The sequence below is a fragment of the Chiloscyllium punctatum genome, chromosome 7, assembly GCF_047496795.1.
Source record: "Chiloscyllium punctatum isolate Juve2018m chromosome 7, sChiPun1.3, whole genome shotgun sequence".
In the NCBI taxonomy this organism is placed as follows: domain Eukaryota; kingdom Metazoa; phylum Chordata; class Chondrichthyes; order Orectolobiformes; family Hemiscylliidae; genus Chiloscyllium; species Chiloscyllium punctatum.
The window spans coordinates 46,496,338-46,511,353 of NC_092745.1; the positions used below are offsets into that span (position 1 = coordinate 46,496,338).

At 43.5% G+C, this 15,016-nt stretch overlaps 1 protein-coding gene across 1 annotated transcript in view; it reads left to right on the forward strand.

Moving 5' to 3' along the window:
* The window catches only part of LOC140479625 (pappalysin-2-like), a 409,230-nt gene that overhangs the window by 296,595 nt on the left and 97,619 nt on the right, over positions 1 to 15,016 (forward strand). Inside the window, exons 18-19 of the mRNA XM_072573508.1 lie at positions 4,456 to 4,588; positions 14,016 to 14,125. Of these exons, the coding sequence (XP_072429609.1) occupies positions 4,456 to 4,588; positions 14,016 to 14,125 (243 nt within the window). The remainder of the gene's footprint in view (positions 1 to 4,455; positions 4,589 to 14,015; positions 14,126 to 15,016) is intronic.

A 15,016-nucleotide genomic window follows, 5' to 3' on the forward strand; every position in this document is an offset into this window, starting at 1 on the left:
AGACATATGTTTTTTTAAATTCAAGTTTCACCTTCTGCCATAGCAGGGTTCAAATCCAAGTCCCCAGAACGTTAGCTGAGTTTCTGGATTAAAAGTCTAGCGATAATACATCAGGCCATCACCTCTCCATTTGAGTTCTTGTCCTCAAATTCAAAGCCCTCTTCATCTCACCATCCCTGACTTTACCCTCTACTCTCAAGCTCTGTATCAAATTTGCATCCTCCGGTTCTGTGGACAATAACTGGGTTCTCATTCTCCACTCTAGCATCGGGGCCATTCCTTCACCCATTATATTCTCCCTTGCATATCCCTCTCTGTTGTACTTTTCTTGCTTAAATCCCATCCACCCATCATCCCTGTGCTTCTCTTGACTCCTGGTCTGCAATGTCACCGACTTTTGCAGTTGTCATCCTTGTTTTCAAATCACTCTTCCGATCTGTCTGCCCTCCTCTTTAAGTTCCTCAAGCCCCATAACCTCTAAGGTCTCCCTGCGACCCTGATTTGGGTTCCCCACACATTCCTGATTCCTATCCGTCCACCAGTGACAGCCATGCCTTCAGGTTCCCAGCTCTAAAGCTCTTCAATCTGTCTCTAAATCCCCACATCGCTCCCTTTCCCTCCAGAAAACTCCTTAAAACTTACCTCACTGATCAGGGTTTGGTCACCAGTCCAAATGCATCGCTTTGGTGTCGGATTTTGTCTGATAGTGTTCCTGCAATGCGATGTTTTTCGCTTCTTTGGTACCACCGTTGGTTGTAGTTATTGTTATGAATCACACTGTCAAGTTTGATTTTCACCAGACATTTATCAGTGGTCTGAAAGGCACACTGTGTTTCTGGATGTATTGAGTTCTAAATGATAAAACTGGTGACCAAAACTATAACTCACTTTGAGCACTCAGAACATGCTGTCGAGATAAAATTCAGCATGTAGGCAGTTTTCAGTAGGTTGGTGGAGACTGTGTGTGTGTGTATGTGTGGTTTTACCTTTCTTTCTTGTGTTAAAAATACACTATTGGAAGGCCGTTGCAAAGGAACATTGTGTACTCATAATGCTCAGGGCAGGATACTTTCCAGTGTTCATAGAATTGAAACTATTGAATTTTATTTTGGATATAGCGATTGCCATTTCGACACTTGATCCCAGGCAGGGCCCCTACAGAATGAGCCAGTTGATCAGGCAGTGCAGGGCAACTCAGTGGCTGTGGCTTGATCCTAAAGGGTTTCAAGTAAGATACCCCTTGTCCCAGGTTAGGCCAAAGTCTCTGTGCTAAGGACCATTATTTGATTTGATTTATTTATTGCCATGTGTATCTTGTTAGAAAATACAGTGAGAAGTGTTGCATAGTGTCACCACTCTCTGGCGCTGTCTTAAACATAGAAAAGTAACCCAAAGCATAGAAAATAAAGACAGAAAAAGTCTCCAGTCCTTCTTGTGAGATGCTCCGCTGTGGACCATGGGCTCGGTGGCTAGGCATGAGTTCCTTTCACTGCACAATCGCCCTGGAATGGAAGTCACCACTCCTTGGCAGCATTTTGCACTTAATACTGAGTCCTCGATGGGCTTTGCCAATGCAAATGCCACCAATGCCACTGGGTACTACACCAGCTCAAACTCTCCTCCACTGCTGCCACGAGTCTGCTTCAGGCCCACCTTGCCGCTGCTGATGCCATCTGATCTTGTACTGGGCCCAAACTCGCCTCTGCCACTACCTCCATGAATCTACACTGGACGCAGATGCCGCCAGGTGCCCGTTTCCAATGTTTTGTTTCAGTTCACTTGTGCCTGTCGCTTGTCTGCACGTGCGAATTGTCCACCTGTAATCATATATTTTTAGCCCCAGCTTGAAGATGGGATTACCATCTTGGATTTACCCTGTGGAGGCCGTGTTCTAAGCAGTTCATTACTGCAGCTGTAGGACAATGCTTCCCAAACCTTTTCCAAATGTGACCCCTTTTCTGGGCTTGAACACTGCTGTGATCCCCTCGGTGAGCAGCGGGGACCTGAGTGGAAAGGAGGAGGAAAAGATCTATTAGAGTAGTGAAGGGCTGTTGTTAGGGAGGGGGAGGGTAGTGGTCTTTGCTGCCTTGGAGCATATGATGCCAAAGTTTCACCTCGTCACTCCTGTTAGGGTCCTGGCCCCATTTTGGGAAGCTGTGTTGTGTAGGGTCTGATGCTTCACTTCCTTCGGTGAGCCCTGGCTCATCATTGTTTGGAGGTATCGGTGCTGGGATTTGGCCTAGTGAGTCCAACATCCGACCCCCCCTGTGACTGCAGACATCTCCCAGAGTAGATATTGCAAAGCCAGGTGAGAGTGAACCAGCTTTCACTTCTGCCTGCTGCACTGGATGTGAGGCTTCCAGTTCTTGGGCCAGGTCTCCTTGTCAAATGGAGAGTGTGGAGGACGACGTGGAGAGAGCAGGCAGAGCGCGAATGACACGAGTTATGTTTGTTATTTTAAAGGCACCAGGATACATTAATGTGAGATTTCTAACATGTGCCCATCATATTCCAGACTCTCTGTTTATTGTTACAGATGTAAAACATTCCTGAGTGATTGATAAAGAAACCCAGCCATTAGCAAGTGGCTTGAAATCGATCTGCGATAGGAGCCAACTTGTTGTGTGGTTTAGCTCAGCAATGGCAAAGTGGCCATCATGAACTGATTTGCCTTTTGGGAGAAGTGACCTTTAAAGGGGCAGGCTTGGCTTAAAGTTATTCTTTAAAAACCATGCCATGAAACATTGCACCAGCTTTTCCAATGTCACAATGATAACCTGCTTCGGACAGCAGTTGTACAAGCACTGTCCCAGTGCAGTGATTCAAGGGTCAATTTGCTACGTCACTGGTATCCAGTCGAGATCCAAAAGATTTGGCAGGTTTACCATATCAGTGTATTTTTTGGTGCAAGTGCCTTTTTGTTTACCAGCAGCCTCTGTGATTCCAGTCCTGATGCACCTAACCCTGAACACATTGCAGACTGTCATGCCCTTAACGTAGATGCCTCAGAGGAACTGGTGCCAGTCTGCCATCTGATCCATGCAGGCCATTTGTTGCACATATGTTCTCCCTTACCTCTGTAGCACACATCCTCTAGAGTCTAGCCACTGGCCTCCTGGACTTGCAGTCTCAAGAAGGGGTGCAATGGAGCATAAGGAAGGTGTCTTCCTCAAGAGATGTGTTAAACATTGTCCAGTTTGATGGCTGTAAATGTGCACTGCAGTTGCAAAGACGTGCAAATACAAAACAGTCTGTGCAGTCAGAGTTCAACCAAAGGACTTCAAGTTATTCTTGCCTCTTCAAATGATATATTACACCAGTTAAAGTAAATATTATGAAGACTCCCTTCACATTACCTGTCTGGTGGAGGTGGGGGAGCTGTCGGGATTGGTAAATGTGTTTTTTTATAAATAGACCTTACAGGCTATGAGGGAGTATAATCGCACTCATGAAACAGATATTCATTTTTGGTCATGTTATGTTCAGGCCAGCAAAGCTTTTTGTTTTCCCTAGTGGCTCGTGTTCCAGTGGCCATGCCATCAGCTCAGTTGCTGGATAAAGAGTGGTAGGATTGAAAGTGAAACAAGTTTGGTGGAGGGAAGGGGTCTCGACTCTGATCTTAAAGATCCCGAGTTTGTAGCAGGTGCAGTTTCAAAAGGTTTTTACCGAGTGTGAAATGGAAATATCGCAGGGAAACAACTGGGGCTCTGTCTTGAGGGTGGGGAAATGTACGACTCTGGGACTGTGCAGTGAACATTACTCTGGACTTAACCAATTCTGTGGCTGACTTTCAAATCCCGATAGGAAACCCCACCTTTCATCTACTACGAACTGAACCTGACCTTGGAATAAAACCCGAAAGAACTGTGGATGCTGCAAATCAGAAACAAAAATGGAATTGACTGGGCAAGCTCAGCAATTCTGACAGCATCTGTGGAGAGAAAGCAGAGTTAATGTTTCAGGTTGAGTGACCCTTCCTCAGAATTTGGATTGATTGATTGATTGAATAGGGGTGTCTAATTGTGTATTTTGGCAGTTTGGAGAAACAGTGTATTCGATAGCTTACCTGCAATGTTTGGTTATAACCTGGGCATACTTAATCTTAAAAAGAAACTAAATTCCATCATATAAAGTTGACATTCTGTTTCAGGAGAACATAAAATGTGCTGAACTACCCACAGCTGTAAAGTGGACAGCTTTGTTTTGGAAGCTGACTGGCTCCCGTTCCACCACATTGTCTTGTTCTGCCTTTGCTACAGTAGATCTGGTAGACCTAGAGTGAAGCTTTTACATGGCACCTTACCATCAGAATAAAACCCCAGAGTGTCTTCCATTTGGCCGGTTCGTTGAGTCATAAGTACATCACCGAAAGTATGATGAATGTGTTTTTCTCCCCCCAGTTTAAATCAGTCGGCGTCTCCATTATTGCTGTCTAATATGTTTGCATTTCTGTAGGAACCCATCCGTTGTACGAAAGACGGCACGTGGACTGAAGACTTTACACTCTGTGAACAGGTGCATGGAGACTGTCTACCACCTCCTGAGCTGAACTTGGTAGAATATATATGCGCGGATGGCCATGCAATAGGTACTGAAAGATACATAAATAGTGTCTATAAATCTTTTACATTGACGTGGGGCCAGTCAGTCTTGCAGATGTACAAAGATATTTAAGCATAAAGTGTTCACGAAAAACTTTGAATTCCCTTCCAAATGTCACATTTGGAAAAGAGTTGCTATGAAGCCGAGTTCCAGGGAATGTGTTGCCATCAAGCACTCAGCCTGCAGCAATGTAAATGGAAGGCAATTGAAAATCCTGCTCATATTCTGGAGGTAAGTGCTGGCACTGTGCCTTAGGAAAGAATACCCTTCATTACACATTGTGTCAGTGTTTCCGTTGGGAAGTGGCCATGACATCCATAGCCAAGGCAGATGGGATAGTCATTGATCTTGGTCTCAAGCATGTGGAGAGAGAGAGAGAGAGAGAGAGGCTGGAGCACAGACACTGAAAATTCCTGCGAGTGGATTGTGAGTGTTGGCATTGCTGCGTGTGGAAGAGCCTTGAGCTGTCTTTCACAGGACAACATCTCTCGCTGCTGGCCATTGTCTGGTGCCTTCCTCATCCCTCTTCATTAATTGAGAGGCTCCCAAGGCAGGAGTAAAGATAAGGTGGGAGGTCATGACAGGCTGCGGACCAAACTCCATCCTTTTACCAGTCTTCCTTAAGAAACGTGGATAAACTGAGTGAAAAGATAAGACTGCAGTATTTTGCATGTTGGCATTCAAGCAGAAAAGCATGTATAAAACAGCTCTGGTGCAAGTGCTAAGTTTTCCAGTGAAAAAGTCTCAAGGCTGTAGAAAATGGGAGTTTGCATGCCAGTTATTTAAGTCACAGTTTGCCCATTACTGAAGTGCTGGGTAGAGAGTAGATTGTGCCAATCTGAAAGAGGTGAGTGAGTTAATTTGTTTTGTGGCTCATGTTTCTTTGTTCCCACTGAAATTTCTGTGATCATGGGGCAGTGGAGATGGGCCTGTGATATTCCAGGCTGTACCATCTTGCCAATGTAGGTTGCAGGTGTCCTACCCAAGACCTACCCATGAAGCAGTTCTTCATTTGATAGTTGAGATAGTGGCAGAGGCCTGCCCTTTGAGTCTGTGACCTGCTCACGGAAGCTGACAGAGAAAGGGTAACAGCCAGACAATGGGAAATGTCCACCTGGATGTGCTACTACCTCAATAAGAAACAGGAATAGAAATACTTGCTCCATCGCTGGGGCAGTGGACGGTGTTGGGGACGGATGGTGTTGGTGAAGTGAGTGGTGGAGATAAAGGTGATTAGGGGAGAGGTTTCACCAGTGGCTACATTGTTATTGTCCATTGCACAAAATCACATGAAACAAAACTTACCGGCTATTCGACCTTGTACTACAGTCAAATCTCCCAAGTGTATTAATGGCTTCTTCTGTCTCATTTGGAAAGTAGATTGTTAAACATTCGCAGTTCTTTTAAGGGCTCAGCAGATAAAGCCATTAGCTTGCAGAAACCCTGAGCTTGATGGTGTATTTGTTGATTTTGGTCAGGATATAGGTAGAAGGCTGTATGTTTGGAATTTGGTTTCTGGACGGAATTACCAATAGGGGTTGGTGAGGATGACCCATTAACTGAAGTGTAGGCATCAACTGATGGGCTTAGGACCCAGAATTGACTGGGATCTGATTGACCGGCAGTTTCCACGGACACAGGTTGCCAGTGTCCAGAGCTGTGATAGGCTGAGAAAATTGGCCTCATTCACTAATCAGCTCTTAATAAGCTGATTATCAGGCAGTCAAGTGAGTTTAACGCATTGATGAGGGCAGCATGTTGTTTTATAACCTAATGTACTCACCCCAACACTTTTCTTATAAATAAAGGGAAAATTGTGCCCTATTTATCTTTTTTGTTCGATAGATGAGGCTTCTGCACATCAGCTAACTCTCTAACAATTATATCACCAACAGGGACTGGTCAAAATCGCATTTATCTTTATTAAGATTCCGATGGATTCTTAAATTAACTTGAAGTACATTCCTAAGTTGTGTCATCATATTTCTTCTTGGAGAAACCCCAAACTGTTCTGTCATCCATCTATGTGTCACCACCTTCATTGTGCTCGTAGATCATATGAATGTTTTTCTGATTTACTTCCTGGACTGAATCAATACCAAAGGATAAGGACCTGAAGCTCCCACACGAGTGTTCTGTCTGACTTCAATCACATTTAGTTGCCAGAAACCTGAGAAAGCATCTAGCTTTCTAAGATATTTTGCATTACTGAATTGTGTTAGAAGATACCTCCGACGGTGAAACTTGGGTGGGATTTTCATCTTCGATGAAAGCGCTTGGTAGGGCAAATGATCAGGTCGGTTGACACCGGCCAAATATCCCCCCTCTTCCCAACACCTGAATTCATATCCATCGCCGTCATCAAAGACCCTCAAATGCTAGCCTCTGGCAGGGCAGGATATCGCTGTCCTGATTGGCTGAGAAGCTCACTAGGGCACCTCTTGAGTACCAGCTTTGTACTTGATCTGGTGGGCTTTCATATTGGTGGAGATGTCGATGTTATCTCAATATCAATGCTACCCACCCCACACTTGGACAATGTAGATACATCACAAATAACCCCATTTCAAAGTCCAAAGTGAAGTCCTTATGTCTGAGCAAGCAGCGATTTGTTAAGTCAACCACCCCCTATATGTTTGACCAATTTCTTTAGTTCTTTTACTTTTAGGTGGCTATCAAGTTGTAGAGGACATGTGACGCCATTTGGCCCCATTGTGGCTATGCTAGCTTTTTGAAAGAGCTATTCAGCTAATTTGACTTCCTTGCTCTTCCCAGTAACCTTGCAGATTTTTCCAATTCCCATGTGGAAAGTTACTGTTCAATTTGTTTCCACTAACCTTTCAATGACATAGAGTGTGGTAAATGTTTGGAATGTCCTCTCCAAGATTACAACTGATAGTAGTAATTATTTACTGAAAATCTGAGATCCATAGATTTTTGTTAATTAAGGATATCCCTTAAATCTGTCAACTTTTACAGACTCTCTTGCCACTGAAAACAGTTTATTGCTATTTAATCAGTGAACGTTAGTGGACACTTCCATCAAAGTTCCTCTAGGCTTGCTCTGCAAGAAGGAGAGCAGTTTTAACTCCTCCAGTCAATGCATGCCACTCAAATTCCTGGTCGGGATCCAACAAATCTCCTTCACCAAGGTAGAAGGTCAAAGTCTCTTAGATTCAATATCCCCAGCTCCTTGACCCCAAATAATAATTGCTAAACATTTAGCCCAACCTTTTTGATTGCATAATCTGTGCCTCTGATTGGAACCCTGAGGACTCTGAACACATTTTTTACATCAGTTAGTCTTGCCATATTCAACAATATGGTAGGTGAATGTCAGCCCCCTCCACCCCCTTGTTTCTGCAATCTCTTTCAAATTGCAGCATTTTGTTTGGTTTGCTTCATGCTGAGAATCCGATCCAAAGTCTATCACTTCACACTTCTGTGTGTGCAGTTTTATTTGCCATGTGTCTGCTTTTTCTATTCACTTATTTTCTTTTTTAAAAAATGGGGTATTGTTTTCCCAACGGTGCGGATGTCACTCTCGCACGTGGATCATGTTCTGGCCTAATTTGTTTATCGATCTTGACCTGGAAATTTGCTGGCAGGCTGCTCGATCCTTACTGAGGTAGGAGTTAGCTGACATGCTCCTGGATGTGGATTTGCATCTGGTGAGCTGCACACTGTGTGCAAGCCATAAACTCCTGTGCAGTATTCACACAACAGATCATTACCACTGTGTGGTTTGTAATGAGTACCATAACATTCTGGGACTTCACTGTTTAATGCATTCAAGTAAAAAAGTCCGCTTTTAACCCTGTTACTTTAAGCAAGCTAACAACTGCAATAAACCACAGAGAAAGTTAAACACACAAACTACCTCAACCAACTTATTTAAAACAGACTTAGAGGATTACGGATATAATCTTACTCAAAATGTCCACATTCTTATTTTATTTGGTGTGGTAAGTAGCAGATGTTTTTAAAAGGGCTTGTGCTGATCTTTATCATTCCTTAGTATTATTGTTTTTAGTGTGCCTCTCAGTCTCCTTATACGATATATTTTTCTTGCATGCCATTTCCTGGCTGAAGGGTTGAATGGATGGTCTTTAGTGCCGGTCACTGAGAGGTAATGTTCAGACTTAAAATGAGCGGAAGTGCCAGTGACTTCATCATTATTCATTTTATGGGCGTTAATCCGAGAAGCATAGAAGGTAGGGGTGTGGTTGTTTGGCCCATAGTGCTTGTGCTAGCCCTTCGAAAGAGCTGTCCAATAATCCCATTTCTCGCTTGCTGTTGTTTCTCCAATTCCTTTGCATTCTGTTAATGATTCAGATTCCATCGCATATTCAGGCAGTGTGTTCCAGATTACATAGAGTCAGAGATGTACAGCATGGAGACAGACCCTTCGGTCCAACCTGTCCATGCTGACCAGATATCCCAACCCAATCTAGTCCCACCTGCCAGCACCCGACCCATATCCTTCCAAACCCTTCCTATTCATATACCCATCCAAATGCCTCTCAAATGTTGCAATTGTACCAGCCTCCACCACATCCTCTGGCCGCTCATTCCATACACGTACCACCCTCTGCGTGAAAAAGTTGCTCCTAAGGTCTCTTTTATATCTTTCCCCTCTCACCTCAAAACCTATGCCCTCTAGTTCTGGACTCCCCAACCCCAGGGAAAAGACTTTGCCTATTTATCCTATCCATTCCCCTAATAATTTTGTAAACCTCTATAAGGTCACCACTCAGCCTCCGACACTCCAGGGAAAAAAAACAGTCTGTTCAGGCGATGTTTTCAGTTTAACTTGAAGCTGTCTTTTGGACACCTGCCAATCAAACCTAACCCCTTCATGGTTGAAGAGTTTCTTCCTAATTGACTCTGTCAAAACCCTCATAATATCGAATACCTCTAATGCATTTCTCTTTTCACCTGCTTTGCTGCAAGTTTTTTGGTCTTTCTGAATCACTAAAGGCCTTTGGAAAGTTTCATCTCAATTAGTACAACCTTACTGTGCAGTACAAGGACTTGAAAGGGTTCAAAAAAGATTTACAAGGGTGTTGCCAGGGTTGAAGGCTTTGAGCTATATATAGGGAGAGGCTGAATAGGCTGGGGCTGTTTTCCCTGGACCGTCAGAGGCTGAGGGGTGACCTTTTAGAGGTTTATAAAATCATGAAGGGAATGGATAAGGTGAATAGTTAAGGGTTTTTTTCCTTGGGATGGGGGAGTCCCAAATAGAGAGCATAGGTTTAAGTTGGGAGGGGAAAGATATAAAAGAGACCTAAGGGGCGTTTTTTTCACACAGAAGGTGGTGCGTGTACAGAATGAGCTGCCAGAGGAAGTGGTGGAGGTTGGCACAATTACAACATTTAAAAGGCATCTGGATGGAAATATGAATAGGAAGGTTCTCGGATATGGGCCAAATGCTGGGAAAATGAGACTCGGTTAATTTAGGATTTCTGGTTGGCATGGACAGGTTGGATTGATGGGTCAATTTCTGGGCTGCACATCTCTATGACGAGAGACCAAAATTTAATCTCCTCCTGAATTTGGGGAGAAATGAGATGTCTTTCTGCATGTCATGCTGAAATTGAATCTTCTTTTGTTCTGCTAATGGAATGAAATGGTCAGTAGCAAGGTGGATACAAGTTTAGTTGAGTAATTAAAAATGAGAGAGTAGTGGTCAATAGGCATTTTTCAGGCTGGACGATGGTTTCTAGTGGAGTTCCCCAGGGGTCGGAATTGGGACCCTTGCTTTTCCTGAGATGTATAAATGGTCTGGATCAGGTAATTTCAAATTTTGTGGAAAGTGCAAAACTTTGGAAACTGAAGAGGATACTGCAGAACTTCAAAACAATACAGACAAGTTGATGGAGTAGGCAGTGAGGTGGCAGAGGGAGGTCAATGCAGGGGAGCATAAACTGATGCTTTAATCCATAATGAAAGCTAATATTCTAAAGAGTATGCAGGAACAAAGAGACCTGGGTGTTACATGCACATATGTCAGTAAGGGTGGCAAGACAGGTACCTAAAGCTGTTAATAAAGCATAAAGTAATCTAGGCTTCTTTAATAGGGGCTTAGAGTAGGAAGGTTATAGAAAACCTCCACAGAACACTAGTTAGACTTCAACTGGAGTGTTGTTCAGGTGCCACACTTTAGAAAGGAAATGAGCGCATTGGAGAGAATTCAGAAGATGTTTATGAGAATAGTGTCAAGGATCAGAAATTTCAGCCATGAAATTAGACTGGAGACGTTGAGGGAGATCTGATAGAGATTTTCAAATTTATGAGAAGCTTGGATTAAGTAGGCAGGGAGAAACTGTTCCTGCTTGTAGGAGGATCGAGAATGTGAGGGCACAGGTGTAAAGTATTTTGCGAATACGAAACGAGCATTAATTAACATTGTGAGTAGTTGGGCTCTGTAGGGCACTGCCGAGATAAGTAGTGAAAGTCGCTTCAATTAGGGAATTGAAGAGGCATGAGATGGTTAGTTAAATAACATGCAGGGTTACAGAGAAAAGGCAGGAGCTGAAATGTTCAGAGATTCAGTACTAATACAGTGGGCGAAATGGTCTTCTTCAGTACTCTTAATAATTCTGTCATTATTTTCCCTCTCTCGAGGGAGCCTCGTTTCTGTGATCCACGGGTAGTTCAATTTGCATTACTTCTGCACTTGAATCCCATGAAACCCCTTTCCTTCGCAGTGGTTAACAGCCGTGACTTGTTCACAGTTCGACGGCTGTGCAGACCCAGTATGTCTCCGGCTTGTCTGCAGGGCTGTGCTGAATTGGTTTAACTGTGGCAGGGCGGAAACAAGCCTGCAACAATGAGCCTGTAGCCTCGCTAGACGGGAGAAGGAAAAATGTCAGTCTGGATTCCTGCTCTCAGTCAGTATCCAGTGACCTACTTTGTATATGTGTGCATGAGAGTGTCACATCCTCTGACTTGACTGTGTTAGCATTCACACCAGCAAAAGGCAATGCTAACACACAGTCAGCCACACCCTTTTCCCTTCATCAGCAGCAACTTGCACTGATACCTTTAATACAGTAAAATATCACAGGAATCTTATGGAACTTGAATCAGAGGGAACTTGAGCACTTTGGGGTTCAGACAGCTGAAGAAAGCGTTCATCAAGAAAAATTGTGGATGTGCAAGAGGCCCAAGTTGGAACTCGGGAATGAGGCATAAGCGGAGAGCTAAGAAATAAATATTTTCTCGCAGACTCGCGACGGTGTAAGCTGTGGCGTCCACACGCCTGAAGTGCCAGCAGTCAACGTTTTACAAGTCAATGCACTGACGGTTGTAAATGTCGTCACATCCCCGTAGACAATTAGCTCGCTTGCCAAGAAATGTTCTACTTCCAACATAATTTCTAGGAATTAGAGATAAGAATAGCTAATTTGCAGATCCTTGTAGCACAGCCCTATGTAAACATTAATTCAGCAGACCACTTGGAACGTACACCAAACATTGCACAATGTAGTGCTTTACGCAAGTCGCGATCTGACCTACCCGTTTGACTATTGTCGTGTGCCATATGTTAAAGGGGAAAATGCACGAACTCGCTCCAGAACCCTTGAACACAATAGAACAGCTCTTGCTCCGAGATATTTGCTCGACGAAAAGCCTGATTAGTTAATTATGTCAGTAATAATGTCGTCCGAGATTGGACAGGCTGGAGCTTTTTTTTTCCTTGGAAGCAAGAAGATGGGAGTGGGTTAGTTTTCCATCCATGTTAATGTATGAACTCCCAGCACAATGAGGTCTTACCTTGTGCAGGAACTTTTTAAAATACCTTCAGCAATCTGGTTCCCCCCTTTATCCACCCCACCTCTTCAGATAACCCAGGCAAATTCGTCAAACAAAGTTTCCCTTTCCTACCTTGAAGCAAAATGAATGTGGTTTTGTGATGATTTTCTAAATATGCAGTTAGTTCTTCCTTAGTCGTGACTGCAGTGTTTTTCTAATGACAGATGTGAGACTAAGTGATCCTCAGTTTGTGGTAAGAGATGGGAAGATGTATATGTCTAACTTAAACACCATCCTTGACCAAATGATCTTTTTCTGTACAGTAGCTATTTTGCCATGTTATTTAATACTTCCAACACAAAATGCTTAATAGATTCACTTGGTACCAAATATCTCATTATAAGATGATCTTTGGTGCTCTAAGAAGGAAGGCATTGCATTTTCCTTTTTCGTGTTGAGGTCACTGCCTGAGGAGTGGTCCTACCCACAGCGCCATGATCTCCATCAAGGCTGTAGCAAGGTCCCAAATCCACTCCAGATCCAATAGGGATTTCACCCCTTGCTGATGGCACCAATCTGGCTGTTCAGCCAACCGGGTTCACCAGTTCCCACTAGAAATCAGTGGTTGCTATGGCAACATACACTTTTATCTGTATGTTGAAACTATGGAGAATGACGATAGAGTCCCATTTTCTTTCCAGACTGTTCAGGAATCACGCCCACTCTTACATTAATGTATGTTGGAAGGATTTACAAAGTTGATACTCAACTTGTTTTGGGACACATTGTGAACTCACCTTCCTTGGCCATCCAGCCCTGGAGTTGAACTTGAATCCAGAGCTTCTGACCCAGAGGTAGGGATATTACCCACAGCAAGGCATCCTCGAGATTACATGACCAGCTATATAATACCACATTGTGAACAGGTATTTCAGACTGTTGGAGTTAAATACATTGATCAGGTCTATCTTTAGAGCTGTCATCTAAAGTACAAGCTGATCAGACCTGCATTGCTATGGACTACACAGACTCCTTGTGGATTCCAACCCTGAATATAATGATTACACAACAGCCTGTACCTCATTGTGTTGACACCAGGACATGGTCTGACTGGTTTCTTTCTGCCATTCCTCTGTTTATTTTTGCATGAACTCTACATCAGGATTCATGAGCATGTCTCAAAAATGCCTTGAGCTTAAACGTAGGCCATGGCACACTCTGCCAGATCCCTGCCATCGGTAAATTTCTGACTTTGTTTGCATTTGCCTGGTGTTAGGGACCACTCTTGTTTGTCATGTCTATAGCAATGACTGGTCTTGAACTGTATACTTTTCTCTTCAAACTATATGGACAGCAACATTGAGCAGTACACACTGTTCTAGATTGTCCTTAGTATCTCATGACTTCAGCAAAAGGCTAATGTGATCCAGTGTACTGTCCTACCTCTGGGTTGGGAAGCCTGTTATTCTAGAGATGTGACATAACATCTCTAAACAAGTTGACTTTTTTAAAGTCACTGCGGTGAAATTACATTGATAAATTGAATTTGTCAAAGTGTCTGATAGTGAGTCTAGTATTGAACTTACATCCTTGCTGCTTTGCGTATAGGTGTCCACAACATGATATCAATTTACAGTTGTGGTCCACTCTTTCAGGTTCAGTGTGTGTTCCATCATGTCTGATCCCACCCAGCGACGCAGTGGTTTTGCCTGATAATATAACAGCAGACACTATGGAGCACTGGATGGAACCACCTAAAGTGCAGGTGAGGATCCAAACAGAGAAACAATTCTCAAGAATTATGGGCATGGGCTGGCATGATGGGCCTTTGTTGTCCATTTGAGACTAGTTCATCATTGGGCCAATGTGATGTAGCGCTGGAGTCGACTTAGTCCAGACCAGGTAAGAGCAGGATGTCATCAGTGATCCGATTGACCAGCAAGCTGACAGCCTCAGGATCACCTTAGTCAGCTTTGGATTTTTTAAATCGTACTCAAACTCCTCAAGTTATTAGAGTGGGCTTTGAGCTCTTCCCTTCCATTTTGCATTGTTACGGCAGTGACAGCTGGTAGCAGAGGGTTAAAAATTCAAGAAAACCAACTTGATGGTGAAATGTTGTAGCTTGCTGCTTTTTTGGCAGGTCCAAACGTGCACAGATCGAATGACAGCAGAAAACACAGCCTCCCGTTGGGAAGGAACATGTGTGGGAACCCTTGGAAAGTTCAGATCTCCTAAAGGGTACATTTCTATAAACAAGACCTAAGTGTGACAGAAATAGAATATTTTTGCCGTGGGCTTTTCCTTCCAGTGTTTATGATTCTTTTAAATCCAACAGGCGGAGCAAGGAAATTAATTTTGGGCAGGCCATCTTCTCTCGGACGATGATTTTGTAATGATGTTCCCATCTCCTTGATGTTAATTAATCTCTTGGCATATTTTTCTGGCTACATACCAGTCCAGCACTTGCTTAAGAGTAGCAGAGTGACAGCTTTGAATCATTAGTTACACATTGGGAAGATTTGAATTATTAGTTGTTAGCCTTACTACCACTATACTTAGCAGTGTTATATTATGGGATGTCTGACAGTGCAGTCAGCAGTACAGGCTACATCTGAATGATAGGCAAAAGTGAGGACTGCAGATACTGGAGATTAGA